Source organism: Fragaria vesca, linkage group LG2, assembly GCF_000184155.1.
Source record: "Fragaria vesca subsp. vesca linkage group LG2, FraVesHawaii_1.0, whole genome shotgun sequence".
Lineage (NCBI taxonomy): Eukaryota > Viridiplantae > Streptophyta > Magnoliopsida > Rosales > Rosaceae > Fragaria > Fragaria vesca.
Window position 1 is genome coordinate 32,355,470 of NC_020492.1, and position 13,739 is coordinate 32,369,208.

A 13,739-nucleotide genomic window follows, 5' to 3' on the forward strand; every position below is an offset into this window, starting at 1 on the left:
AATAGCAAGCTTGTAATCTCAAAATTTGAATTTGATTTTAAATAATAGCAAGTTTGTAATCTCAAAATTTGAATTTGAATTTGAGTTTGAGGTCAAAAACTGGAGATGATCTTATCTAGATAAGTAGTAGGGCCCACATTATAGAGGTCCTCTATAGAAATGACTCATAGATAATAGCAAGCTTGTAATCTCAAAATTTGAATTTGAGTTTGAGTTTGAGGCTAAAGGTTGAAGATATCTTATCTATCTAAATTTAAAATTTAAATCCCACCCTTTTAGAATCTTCCGAATCCTTCCTTCCCGCCCGCACCGTTATTTTCTCTCTCGATCATCAATAATTCCCATACTTAGTTTCACAGGGCTTCTATAACTCTCTCTCTTTCTCTCTGAACTGAGAATTAGGGTTTTAGTCGCCATGGCAGCCAAACGGAAGATGAGACCGGAGGCCTTATCTTCCTCGGGTTCAAAGGGAAAGAAAGCCGCGAAGCTTAAGATAGATGATGACGGCCCCCCGCCGGCGTTCATCGGCCCACCGATTCCAGACGACGAAGCTCGCAAGCGATGGCCCAACCGCTACCAGGCGCTCAAGGTCAAATTCCTCCTCTCTCTCTCTCTCTCGATTTCGATTCTGTTTTGATTTCTCTCTGAAAATTTAGGTACACTAGTATTTGCATTTCATTTCCGTTTTGGAGTCATGACCTGGATCTGAGAGTGTTCTGTATTTTTGTTTTTGATTTTTCGATTATTTATTCTCTTGGTTTCTCATGTTTTCTTTTGTTCATAATTTCAGAAGAAGAAGGTATCTAGGCCGAAAGGGGGAAACAAGTAAGCTATTGTCTGGATAATTTTCTGAAGGAATTATTCGTATATCGATGATTCTGATATGAATTTCCTTTTCTGTCTATCTCACTTTTCATGTTTGATGAATGGTACAACAGAGATGAAATTGATGAAAATTCTATACAAGCAATGTGTCATTATGTCAAAGCACAAGTGGATGGCATCGTTTACAATCTATTGGATGATGCTTATGTAAAAGTGAGTTAGTGTTGTACTTTTTACTTATCTGTTTAGTCTTACTATCACCGTTGTGAAACTACATACTTAGCCGTTCAGTTTAGATTAGAGCATCACTTGTGTTGGCACCTACCTAGCAGCTAGGTTCAGTGACGAAGCATATTATGGTGACGAAAGTTTATAAGTTATACATTGGTGTTTATTCATATATATATATATATATATATATATATATATATAACGTTCCTGTCATAATCAATAGGACAACGCTTATATTTGTTTTCTTTTCGCAAAGAAAACTGTCATACGTGCAATGGTTACTTGTCGTCTAATGTTTTTGTTATGTTATCTTATTCAGGAACTGACACCTCTTTGTATTTGTTGTTTCTTTTAGGCAGGAGATGGAAAAGAACCCTACATTTGTAAGATAATCGAATTCTTTAAGGGAGAGGGTGGATCTATGTATGTTACCTCACAATGGTATTATCGAGCAAAAGATACTGTAAGATATACCAAAGAATATTCAATATTGTATATCAATATACTAATTTTTTTTTTAAATTTATTGATATACCCATGTTGAATATAAGATATGCTATCAGTATCCATTAATTAGGAGTTATCATTCTTTCTTCAGGTCATAGAAGATTGTGCTGGGACTGTTGGCATAGAATCCAAAAGAATATTCTTTCAGATATTCAAAATACAAATTGTTTGGAATGCCTTCTCGGGAAGCTTAACGTTTCCAGATTGCCTTTAGATGTATGTCTAATGCTTCTATATTCATGCATTTCTGCTTTAGTGCATCTAGATCCAGCAGAAACTAACTACTTCTTTTATACTTCTCCCTAGGTCGGTTATGAAGGAAAAAGTAAACCAATTCCAAAATGTGACTACTATTGCGATACAAAATATTTGTTACCTTATTCGAGTTTTGTGAATCTTCCAGCAGGTTATTCATTATTATCAAGATATTGGTTTTTACATAATTTGGTATGAGCCTGTGTACAAAATGTTTAGTTTTACGGTGACATGGTATTGTCTGCTTTGGTCTTGCAGAAATTAATACTTCTTCCACGATTTCAAATGACCTTAAATCAGCACATGCACAAGGTAGCTCAAGTAGGGAGTCTAGTAAACCAGAAGTCAGACTGCTTGATTTATATTCTGGCTGTGGCGCAATGTCGACTGGCCTTTGCCTTGGTGCATGTTCTGCTGGCGTTAATCTTGTTACTGTAAGTCCTAGTTTTACGTATTTGTTCAGTTTGCTGAAGTGAGTGCGTGTGACTAGGTATGAATGCTTATATAATTTTTGGGAGAAAGTTAAAACTTATTAATAACATTTCCTAGCAGCATACAAGCAGTCCCAGAAAGCTTTAGTTGCTTGCTAGTGTCAATACACCAATTTTCTATATGTAACATAATTTTAATCTCAAAATTTGTTTGGTATCAATTTACACAGAACCACATTGAAGAAAGAAGAAAAGAGATTGGTGAAAGGAAAGTTTTAAAATTATCTTTATGTTTTTCTCCATTAATGAACATCGTATTACTTTATGTTTTCGTTTTTGTTAATTAAGAAAACCAATAAAAAGAATACATTATCTGCATGATGGCATAAGTCACTTGATTTTGTTATTCAATCATCCTAATTAAATGCTGTCATAGGTCATGTTTCTTTTTCTATTATCCTGCATTACGTAGTTGTACCTTTTCTTGTATCATTAGCAGTCTCCTATATGTATTTTATTGATCTATCAAATATGACCTTAAATTTCTGTTATTGTTTCCCTTTTCTCATTTTTTTCTTTTTGTTGAATTAACCTGTATCTATTACTGTATCTTTTCTCTCTTATAGAAATGGGCAGTTGATGTGAACAAGCATGCCTGTGAAAGTCTGAAGTTTAACCATCCTGAAACAATGGTATGTGTTAATATCATTTTTTATTACAAAATTTGGCGCCTTCATTCTTTTCTTTTCTCAACATGTTCATTCCTTGTCTAATTCACTTTTTGTATCAGGTGCGGAATGAATCTGCCGATGATTTTCTTTCATTGATAAAACAATGGGAACATCTCTGCATTTGTTTCAACTGTTTCGGAACATATGATTCAGAGAAGCATGGGTTCAATTTCTTCTTTGAAACAGAAGATAGTGGGGATGATGAAGAAATAACTGGCACTGGCAATGAAGATCCTGAAGTATATGAAGTAGGACAAGTATTAGATATATGTTATGGTGATCCCAACCGTATCAAAAAGAGGGGATTGTATTGTAAGGTATCAGCTTATATTATCTTCAATCAAACTGATTTATGCAACACTAAATGCAGCTTGTCATGTATCATTGATGTGCACCAAGTTTTTTTATTTTGATTTCAGCTTAGATATATTAATCTTTAGTTATTCAATCACTTACTTTGGATGCATGTTGTGTAGATCCGATGGAAGGGCTATGATGCTGCTCAGGATACCTGGGAGCCTATTGAGGAACTGAGGTAGACAACATAATACTATCTATCATCTTGTTTCACAGCAATCTCTGGCATACACTATAGACATACTTGTCATAAATGCAATGTTTGATGTCCGGGTATCCTAAAAGGACAATACTCATATCTTATATGTCAAACAGTCATTGTAGAGAGCGGGTACAAGAGTTTGTTTCTCTGGGTTATTCATCTAACCTGTTGCCATTACCTGTAAGTTAGTACCTTTTTCTTTTTTGAATCTTCAATTTATAATCAGTAATGTTTCCATTGGACAACTGATGCTCGATTTAAAATTGTTCTGAAGATATTTATCCCTTTCATATAGGGTAATGTGGATGTGATCTGTGGTGGACCACCGTGCCAAGGAATCAGTGGATTTAACAGATTTAGGAACAAAAAAGAGCCACTGGTTGATGAAAAAAACAAACAGCTGAAAGTTTTTATGGATTTTGTTCTGCACCTCAAGCCCAAGCATGTTTTAATGGAAAATGTCGTTGACCTGATGAAATTTTCTGGTGGGTTCCTTGGTCGTTATGCATTGGGACGTCTTGTTCACATGAACTATCAAACAAGGACGGGCATCATGGCAGCTGGTGCATATGGACTTCCACAGTTTCGTTTGCGTGTCTTCATTTGGGGAGCTCGTCCTACTGAGGTATAATATGAATATATTATTAACTCTTGTATGTCTGCTTTTTCATATGGCTAATTCACTCTTTAAAATTTTCCAGAGGTTGCCTCAATACCCATATCCGACACACGATGTGGCAGTGAGGGGTTGTATTCCTAAAGAGTTTGAGGTATGTGGCTAAATATTGATGTTTTGACTTGTTATGTATTTTAGAAAAATCCTGCAAGCAAGGTAAATTTTTGTCTTTAATCTTGTGTGTTGTGTTGCTGCAGAGAAATACTGTTGCTTATGATGAAGGTCAGATTGTCAAACTAGAGAACAAGCTCATCCTGGCGGATGCGATTGCTGATCTTCCCCTTGTAAAGTCCTATTCTTTTCTTCCTTTGTTATCTTATGACTCAACTCTCTATCTGCTGAGTTTCTCCATCTTGTTTTTTTTAGGTTGAGAATAGTGAGAAACAGGATGAAATGCCCTATGCGGGTCCTCCCAAAACAGATTTTCAAAAGTGTATCAGACTCGGCAAGAATTGTAAGATGGAATGATTGGAAACATGAATCTCATCATTGAATCTTTTTCATTCTTCATCATTGTTTGTAGTTAGTATAGCTGATTATACTTGGTGGGTTGTGCTTTGTTGGTGGGAACAATGTCTATTTTAATACTGGAGGAAACTTAAACTACATAATGCTTGTCACAGTTGTTATATACTAAAAAATAAATTCATTTTCACACTGTTTATAATCTGGAGTCGATAAAATCATTGGAAACATTGGAGTCGATAAAATCATAATCTGGACACCGGAAAAGTAGCATGGAAACAAATTCAACTAATGTATATATAATCCATTTTAATTGTCATTGCATCTGTAAAGAGTACACTTTCACCTAGATGCTCATAATTCTTATAGCTGGGTTTGGTAAAAGGAAGTAAAGGCACACATTTTATTGTCATGAAGAGGTTTTAGTACTTGTTGAGCATAGTATAATGTCTTTTTTTTTTGTTCTTTACACAGATGTGCTGCAGCATTCAGTCAGTCAGTCCTGGAATAAGACACTTTACGATCATCGTCCGTTGGAGCTGAATGAAGATGATCATGAAAGAGTCTGTCTAGTCCCTAAAGAAAAGGTGAGTTTCTTATTAGAGATTCATATGTTATTTTCTAATCAGCTGATAGACTCCTTTCCTACAATCTTGTCACCTTATATTGGTTTACATTTTTTATTTCTGATAGGGTGCGAACTTTAGAAATCTACTTGGTATACGTAGAAAGTATTTGGCTTCAAGGAAACCAGTGGTATATACATTTTGAAAATTCCTTTTGCAAGTTCTGTTGTTGGAGATAACATTTCTAGTACCTTTCATATTTGAATGTTATGACTTTTCGATTACAGGTACCTAAGTATGCTCGAAGCTATAGGAAGGGGAGATCAAATAAGTAAGTTTCTTTGTCTTTGTTGCCTGGTTGAATGGTACTCAACTAGATGTTCATTATCCTTGATTCCGTGTGACTTTTGTAGACCTTTTGCTCGGTTGTGGTGGGATGAGACTGTACCAACTGTTGTTACACGGGCAGAGCCCCACAATCAGGTATACTGCATCCTTATAACAATAATGCAATCAGACTGTACTGAATTTTCATTCTACGAATGCAATCAATTAATTATTTCTTTTACAGGCGATTCTGCATCCTGTACAAGATAGAGTGTTATCAATACGTGAGAATGCACGTCTACAAGGTTTTCCAGATTACTACAAGCTTAGTGGTCCAGTAAAGCAGAGGTAATGTTTAAATAATATTTTATATGATTCAGAGTTATTTAGAAATTTGGATTTTTGCAGATGTTTTAGATTATTTTAACTTCAATACAAGGGTGGTGTTTCCATATCCATTGTTTTTATACTTTCAGGTATATTCAAGTAGGGAATGCTGTTGCAGTTCCTGTTTCAAGGTCATTGGGCTATGCATTAGGCCTTGCAATTAGAGGTATCTCTGATAATGATGAACCACTGTTTACTCTACCTAAGAAGTTCCCTTACCCTCAGATCCCTGAATGGAAAGGAGAGGGTCATTGATGAAGCTGTTATAAGATTTTATAGCCACTTTATGTCAAATGTCAGTGTCATTCTGCGAACTATAGCGATTGTTAACGCTGGTTTTGTCCCGCTGAGGAACTGTTAGTTTAGAAGGGATATCATGAAAAACAGTTATATTGCATTGGTTCAGGGATAATTTCATGCATATGATTTTCTTGATTGTTAGATATTTACCCCATTAATGAGAAACATTGCATTTTTGTGCAAGTGACTCACTCAAGGATACTCCAGCTTACAAGTCATATTCTTTCTTTCTCTTCTGCAAGTGAACGATATCACACATCATCATTTCCTTCAAGTTTCCTTGATGTAATTTTTCCATTGGCAGTGTATGGAGTGCAATTTACAGTCCCAAACTACATTATTTTTTCCTGCTTTTGCAACAAATTATCCTCATAAGTGAGTACACGTATCATAATCTTTTGGTTGGAGGGCAAGTTAATAGTCATTAGCTTCATTTTGAACTGCTTTCGAAATCTAGATGAACACGAATGCATTAGACAGATTTTTCTCGAGTTATACAACAAAGCACTTGAAATTTTTCGTTCTCTTTGCTAGAACGGCTTTCAATGAAAAGAGTGTTCAACTATAATGCAATTCCAACCAAACCAACCGTCAATTGTTCGATGACCATCATTGAAAACCTTAGCAGTCGTTTTGTTTTAGTGTCTATATGTTTTCACTCTCCGACACTAATTACTCAACAGAATTACAACAATCACTCATTATTTGGTCATTAGCTCGGACCGAATTTCTTTTCGATAAAAAATAGTTCAAGAAATGAAACCTCTAGGACATTCGGAGTTTATAATGCTTCTCTAAAAACATGTAACGCCTAATTAGCCCAAGTAAATTTGCTATTGCGACAAGCTGCAAGGTTTTGCCTCTCGATAAATATGTCTGAAGAAGAGACCGAGATTTGTCGGGCCAAGCCCAACAACACACATGGGCCAAGCCCAACACCAAACTTGGGCCAAGTTTAGCCCATGTTTGATTCCAGGCCCAACACACTGAAAAATATTGCTCTCCTTTTTCTTTTTACCAAGAGCAGTAGAGAAGAGAGAGAGAGAGAGAGAGAGAGAGAGAGAGAGAGTCACAGTCTCACACCTTGCCTTGAACAGAAAGAAAAACCCTCAATAAAAATCCAAAGCTTTCTCTCACTCTGAACCCCAAAACCAAAAAGACCAGAAATTCTAGGGCAGAGAGAATCTAAAACCTAACCATGTTCAGGAACCAGTACGACACTGACGTCACTACATGGAGCCCCGCCGGGCGGCTCTTCCAGGTCGAGTACGCCATGGAGGCCGTGAAGCAAGGCTCGGCGGCGATTGGCCTCCGATCTAAGACCCACGTGGTCATGGCCTGCGTCAACAAGGCCAACTCCGAGCTCTCTTCTCACCAGAAGAAGATTTTCAAGGTCGACGACCACATCGGCGTCGCCATTGCCGGACTCACCGCCGACGGCCGTGTTCTCTCGCGCTACATGCGATCCGAGTGCATCAACTACAACTACACTTACGAGTCGCCTCTCCCCGTCGGACGACTCGTCGTTCAGCTCGCCGATAAGGCGCAGGTGCGTTTCGGAAACCCTAATTTTGAATCTATTGGTGTGGGGTGTGAGTTTCTGTGATTTCGGCGTTGTTTTTGGTGTGAGCGGTGGTTGTTGGATTGGGGAATTGGGGAATTGGGATTAGGGCTTTTGGGGGAGCTAGGGCTATTGAAATTGGGGTTATTTTTGGGGGAATTGATAGGTAAAAACGGAAACTTGGTGTGTGAATTTGGTGTTTCAACTTGAATGGCTGAGCTTGAATCCGTACGATTTCCAAACCGATTAGATGAGTAATTTGGATTGGGGTTTTTGATTCTAAAGGTAGCTAATTTAGGTCAATGATCGTATACCGTTAAGATTTATAATCTATTTTTTATATTTGTAGATTATAGGGGTTGAACACTTCTTGGTTTGGTAGGGTAGCTAGGATAGCTGGTGGTGTCAAATTTTCCATTTGTTGCATTGTTTGTGTATGCACAAGCGATTTTATTTCACAGTGTCATTTGTTGGATTTGAGACTATAAGATAGTTCAACGCATATAATTGTGAATGTTGGTGTTTTCATAAGCTTTGTGAAATAGTTGACAGGCGTTAATCTTTTTTATATAAACAAGATTCCTTTGAGCGTTTCATATTGCACGTTTTAAAGTATGTTTGGTAAAACTTATAATTTACATCAAGGGTGTCCCATTGTTTCATCTTTATTGTATATCTTTGTTATATGTTCTGTGGCAATGTTGACCACATGTTGGTGAACTTGTGGAGTTAATTGGTGCACTGCACACTGTTATATTGGCATTTGTTATCTGTGTGTGCAGATGTATGCATAGGAAGACATGCACAAATATCTCTATTTTCCAATGTTTGAATCCTCTAACTTTCAGAATGCTAGACAAATGCACTTCCAGTCATGTGAAATATTAAAACCATAATGTCTGCTCAAGTTTCTGAATTTTAACTTTGTGCTATTCTAATTTGTAATATCCAACTACACAAGGATGCAAGTGGATGGACTTGGTAGAATAGTAAATTATCTTAGTTGCCATATTTTTCTTAATCACTGATGGTGATTAGTATTCTTACACAATATATGTTAGCTATTTTGAATTTTTGACATTAGTAGATGTTAAATCTAATTTTTTTTTTTTTTTCTGAAGGTACTGATTTGAGTCTAATTGTCAACACTGCAAGTTATTAAGATCTTCCCATTCTCATGATAGTTTACACATTTGTTTCATCATCTTAAGTCTCTACTCTTGTGGGTGGCAGGTTTGCACTCAACGATCATGGAAACGACCATATGGTGTGGGACTTCTAGTAGGTGGTTTAGATGAATCTGGAGCCCATCTATATTACAACTGCCCAAGTGGAAACTACTTTGAATACCAGGCTTTTGCAATCGGGTCTCGCTCACAAGCTGCAAAGACATACTTGGAGCGCAGGTTTAAGAGCTTCAACGATGCAAAACTGGATGAGCTGATCAAGGATGCACTCATTGCAACAAGGGAAACCTTGCAGGGGGAAAAACTCAGGAGTTCCATATGCACAGTTGCTGTGATGGGAGTTGATGAGGCATTCCATATATTGGATCAGGACAAAGTTCAGCAGCTGATTGATGATTTCGAGATCGTGGGGCAGGATGAAGCTCCTGCTGCTGAACCTGATACTGATATTCCAGCTGAGCAGGGTGCTCCTGCAGAAGGGGGTGCTGGGGCTGGAGCTGACACGGGTGCTGCTCCTGAAGCCGATGTAGCTCCAATGGACATTTGAAGATACAAATGCTAGAAGCAGTTGTCTTTCCATCCTTTCAATGAGATTTTATCATGTGTTTCTTAAGACTATGGAAGATAACTATCTCTATTGTTGAACCTTTGCCTCTTCCTTTTCTTTTTCTCTTACAAGGCTATGCAGTTTACCTGGTCTCATTTGTGCAAACATTTCATGGTGGCCTCTCATTAGATGAAGTTTATGCTTAAGATACAATTATTTATAGTCTTATCAAATGATTTATATCTGGATAGTGTGAGTTGACAATGAAGCTGTGTTGAGTTGGTACATAAATGCTGAACGGTGAGGGCAGACTACACCGTGCATAAAAATTTCAAATATGTCCAGCAATCCATAAGGGAGGTTTCTAATGCCACTTTTGTTTTATACTTTCTAGGTTAACGCTCCAAGAAGTTGAGAAGATTCAAGAGCGTAACTAGTGTGAGAATTGAGAATGACTGGACTTCTGAATTACTGAACAGATACTTGTAAACGAACATAATTACGTCAAACAACAAAATGGAAAGCTACTCCGAGAATAGGAGTGCTCCCAACTCTAAATCTGAGCCAAATGCAACCACATCCGCTCTTTGCTTTGAATAGATATTTTTAATAGTCATGGTCTGAAAAAACAATCTCTCTTGTAAATAAGATTATTGTTGGATGTCCGGAAGAGGGAGGCCCTTGATCTGCATCTGCTTGTACATCCATTGCCAACTCTCAGGTGGCACCTCACCGCCAAGAGAACGAATAACAGTTCCCCCACTGCACGAGCCAACTTTGCAGCAGTCCTCTAGAGATAATCCCTTCACCAATCCGTACAAAAACCCACCGGCAAACAAGTCACCTGCTCCGGTGGCATCTACTGCATTGGCTGTCCCAATGGCTGGAACTCTCACAATCTGACAATAAGCAGAAAAGAAACAAAAAAAATTCAGATATACCATTGAATGGCAACAGTCACTTGTTCAGTACAAAATTGGGCCAAGTTTCCCGAAGTGACAAACCTCTTTTCCGTGCTTTGCAATGCATCCATTACTGCCTAATGTTACCACTGCCCACCGGCAGTGTTTCCCCAAAAATTCGAGTGCAGCCACAGGATCAGCATCTTGGTCACCATTACAACCTCTGCAGGACAAAATAAACAGCATTTATAAGGCCAAGAGGAAAAGAAGAACAGAAAAATGGACCGGAATTCGGTATCTACTGGTAGGAAATGAAAGTCACCTTAGCAGCTCCGTTGCTTCATCCTCATTGGCAAAGCAGAGGTCTATATTACCTGACTCCAGCAACTGTACAAGAGGTGATTTATAGTTGCGAACCATCTGGATAACGTAAGAAACTACGTAAGTATATACATCCCTGAGATTTTACACGAAAGAGAACAAGAAACAAATATATAGCTATAGCTGTCACATGTATTCAAAAGTAGCACACATACATACAATCCATCTGCTTCTTAGTTGAGATTTAAATTTGTTTCAATTACTTGCATATTAATGTAGCAGGAGGTCACGGATAACCTACTTTGGCAGATGCTAGTTCTTGGTTTTGATTTCCCACCATTACTTAAACCTTTTGTTTGAGGATTGCTTATGCTATTGCACTAAATAACCTCCATTAGATTTTTTTGTTGTTGGTCAAATAGCCTTAAGAACTATAATGTGTACGGAACTACGGATATGGTTCTCTGATGAGCAAGTTGCAATAATACTTACCAGGGATGACATCTTGTGTCATAAGAACTTCACCCAAGAAATAAGTTGTGTATAAACTCAACTTGTTTTAAGGCAAACTAGGCCAGATCCATTGTTAAGAAAAGCAATGGAAGAGAACTTGTACCTCAAAGCTGGCCAAATCCAAGGACACAAGAAGACCTTCTTTCTTGGCGACCTGTATAGCTGCCTGAATCACTTCTATGTTAAATATGCCGTACCTCAGCAACAACCACTGAAAAGAGGCATTTCAAGTTCAGCGTGTATTTCTGAAAAATGGCATTGCAGTAAGTAGGAGTAAAATTGTACCGACTATGAAAGAGACTAACCTTGCATCCTTTAAAATCCGCTCTTGTCAAGTCATCCTCCTGTAAAACGCTAAAATTCTTGTTATCTCATTTGAAAAACTATTCAAAGAAAACGATAACTCAACATACAGATTGACACAAACAGAAGCATGTACCTTTGGGTGAAGTTTCACCGCACTAGATAGACATGGACGCATTGTCCGATTGCCTGACGCATCAACCAAGCAAACACACTGCATTACACAAATCGCCAACAAACTATGACTCTGTCAGCACCTAGCAATAATCATCAACAGTCTCAGTAACCCAACGCAGGCAATGCTGTAAACAAAAACCGAAAACAAACCGAACCTGAGCTGTGGGTCCCTTCTTCATCCTCAACCTCTCAAGGTTCACATCATGAGAGTTCATGTTACTAACAAACAGCTGGCCTTGCTCATCATCACCACATGCACCAATGATCCCACAAGAGATTCCAAACCCTGCACTCAACCCTCTAATAGTATTGGCCACACTTCCACCGGCCATAGTTTTCATAGGCAAAGATTCATCAGGGGATGATATACCATGGGTCTTCACCTCTCTCAATATATGCTCAAGCTCCTCAATTCCAACCTACAATCACAAAAACCCAAAGCTTGAACCTTTTTCACAAAGTTTGAATCTTTCGGCACAAAACAACAAACCCAACAAGAGTGAGTAGTAACTAAGAAAGCCATGAACTCCAAACTGGCATAAAACACCATAACTGACAAGACCCAAGTTTGACTTGACATGAAAGAAACAGAGTTTGAAGTGATTACGGGGGTGGAGCCACCGCGCTCGCCGGGGAGTTGGTCGAGCAAGGACCGGTCGACGCGAGCCACGTGGTCGACGAGGGCGGCGGCTTGAAGTCCGAGGATCAGAGGAGCCTCGCCGCTGTTGGAGTTGGTGAGCAAGGTGGCTTCTAATCCCATGTTTTGGGGCCCTCTGGGTTGTTTTTTGGGTATGCTTATGACTCTCCTAGATGGACGGTGGATTTCAGCGCCTCAAGTGTTCAACTATATATAGACTCTGGGGACCAAAGCAGCATGAGTCCTGCATCAGCTGCAGGTCCGGTCCGGTCCATTCCAGCTGTGAGTGATTGTTTTTTTTTTTGTTTCTTTTGGAGGCTTTTAGCGACGAGATATTTGGTGTCGCAAAGTCTTGCTCACCTAAGAGACAGTTACATGCAACGTGAATCATACCACTTGTGTACCACGTCATGCGGCGGCAACAGCTGATGTGACACAGACACGTCATTTAATAAAATTTTGTGATAGGTTGGACTTTCTGTCGTATGTGTGTCACGTAAGATAAGATGCAGGCAGTACCCAAAAGATAATTCACCTACTCGTCCCGAAATGCATCTTCTTCATTATTTATCTATAGAAATGGATATACCTTGGTCGCAAAAATGTGTTCTTTGTTATGTTGCCGGAAGCCCTACTCACTTGAGAGTCTACGAGGAATTCGTTTCCACAAATGCGTCTCATTTTTCTCCTTAATGTTGATATTTGTTTGCAGAAATGTGTCCACTTGCCTTTTCCTTTAAAATCGAAAGGCAAATATTCTTGAAGGTTGATAGTCACTAATTTTAGTCGGTACTAACTACCAAGTTTGTCTACTTTTTCAGAGAAGACTTCTATTGGCGACATACTTACTAAATTCTGACCAGATTTGGTTGTGAGAAAGCGTCAGCATTGTCAAGTTGCCACAAAAGAAATAGGTATATAGTGTTGAAGGAAAGACAGTGAGAAACGACGAAGGAAAGCAACGGCGGAGCCGATAACAAATTTTCACCGGGATTATGATTGATTGATGGGGCAAGCTTTTCTTTTCGTCGCTTTCGACCGAAATCACGGAAAGATACGTGTTTTGCAACTTTCCAAGATTCCGATCAGCCAATAATTGTCATGGAGCATTAGCAGTAGAAAATCTTCGTTTACAATAACCCAGAACTGTATCTTAATCTGCACAATACAACACCGTTCATAGGCTCACACTGTGCAGCAGCTTATACTTTTACCATGAATGATTAGTCTTAAACTAACATGAGCATCACAAGCTTTAGTTCCTAGGCAAAGTAGGTTTCGGGGGGTCAAGAGTGTAGCTGCATCATGCTACACAATGATTCTATGGACCA

The 13,739-nt window shown here is 38.5% G+C and overlaps 3 protein-coding genes across 3 annotated transcripts; 2 read left to right on the forward strand and 1 right to left on the reverse strand.

Annotated features, from left to right (window-relative positions):
• Window positions 1-415: 415 nt before the first annotated feature.
• LOC101304454 (DNA (cytosine-5)-methyltransferase CMT3-like) lies at window positions 416-6,382 on the forward strand. The gene is made up of 20 exons (XM_004293152.1): window positions 416-589; window positions 791-825; window positions 939-1,038; window positions 1,412-1,519; window positions 1,870-1,969; window positions 2,077-2,252; window positions 2,876-2,941; window positions 3,040-3,297; window positions 3,457-3,515; window positions 3,653-3,719; window positions 3,835-4,164; window positions 4,241-4,309; window positions 4,413-4,499; window positions 4,582-4,669; window positions 5,155-5,267; window positions 5,374-5,436; window positions 5,534-5,577; window positions 5,660-5,729; window positions 5,818-5,921; window positions 6,050-6,382. Exons 1-20 carry the CDS (start codon window positions 416-418, stop codon window positions 6,213-6,215), a joined length of 2,277 nt encoding a protein of 758 aa, XP_004293200.1. The 3' UTR covers window positions 6,216-6,382.
• Window positions 6,383-7,306: 924 nt separating this feature from the next.
• On the forward strand, window positions 7,307-9,780 carry LOC101294628 (proteasome subunit alpha type-1-A-like). The gene is made up of 2 exons (XM_004291813.1): window positions 7,307-7,809; window positions 9,055-9,780. The coding sequence occupies exons 1-2, from the start codon at window positions 7,459-7,461 to the stop codon at window positions 9,553-9,555; spliced, it is 852 nt and encodes a 283-aa protein (XP_004291861.1). The 5' UTR covers window positions 7,307-7,458; the 3' UTR covers window positions 9,556-9,780.
• Window positions 9,781-9,993: 213 nt separating this feature from the next.
• On the reverse strand, window positions 9,994-12,666 carry LOC101294913 (uncharacterized sugar kinase slr0537-like). Its single transcript, XM_004291814.1, has 8 exons — window positions 12,379-12,666; window positions 11,927-12,190; window positions 11,731-11,808; window positions 11,597-11,635; window positions 11,395-11,502; window positions 10,780-10,877; window positions 10,560-10,680; window positions 9,994-10,454 (listed from the first exon to the last, which is right to left on the reverse strand). Exons 1-8 carry the CDS (start codon window positions 12,529-12,531, stop codon window positions 10,206-10,208), a joined length of 1,110 nt encoding a protein of 369 aa, XP_004291862.1. The 5' UTR covers window positions 12,532-12,666; the 3' UTR covers window positions 9,994-10,205.
• Between the last annotated feature and the right edge of the window lie 1,073 nt (window positions 12,667-13,739).

What these genes read in the sequence shown, in the direction of transcription:
- LOC101304454 (XM_004293152.1), top strand. Translation starts at nt 416, where the DNA reads ATGGCAGCCAAACGGAAGATGAGACCGGAGGCCTTATCTTCCTCGGGT. An exon ending in AGAGGGGATTGTATTGTAAG is followed by an intron (nt 3,298 to 3,456) that starts GTATCAGCTTAT and finishes CATGTTGTGTAG; the next exon opens with ATCCGATGGAAGGGCTATGA. An exon ending in GTCTAGTCCCTAAAGAAAAG is followed by an intron (nt 5,268 to 5,373) that starts GTGAGTTTCTTA and finishes TATTTCTGATAG; the next exon opens with GGTGCGAACTTTAGAAATCT.
- LOC101294628 (XM_004291813.1), top strand. Translation starts at nt 7,459, where the DNA reads ATGTTCAGGAACCAGTACGACACTGACGTCACTACATGGAGCCCCGCC. An exon ending in AGCTCGCCGATAAGGCGCAG is followed by an intron (nt 7,810 to 9,054) that starts GTGCGTTTCGGA and finishes TGTGGGTGGCAG; the next exon opens with GTTTGCACTCAACGATCATG.
- LOC101294913 (XM_004291814.1), bottom strand. Translation starts at nt 12,531, where the DNA reads ATGGGATTAGAAGCCACCTTGCTCACCAACTCCAACAGCGGCGAGGCT. An exon ending in TGGATTTGGCCAGCTTTGAG is followed by an intron (nt 10,878 to 11,394) that starts GTACAAGTTCTC and finishes TACGTTATCCAG; the next exon opens with ATGGTTCGCAACTATAAATC. An exon ending in GAAGCAACGGAGCTGCTAAG is followed by an intron (nt 10,681 to 10,779) that starts GTGACTTTCATT and finishes TTTGTCCTGCAG; the next exon opens with AGGTTGTAATGGTGACCAAG.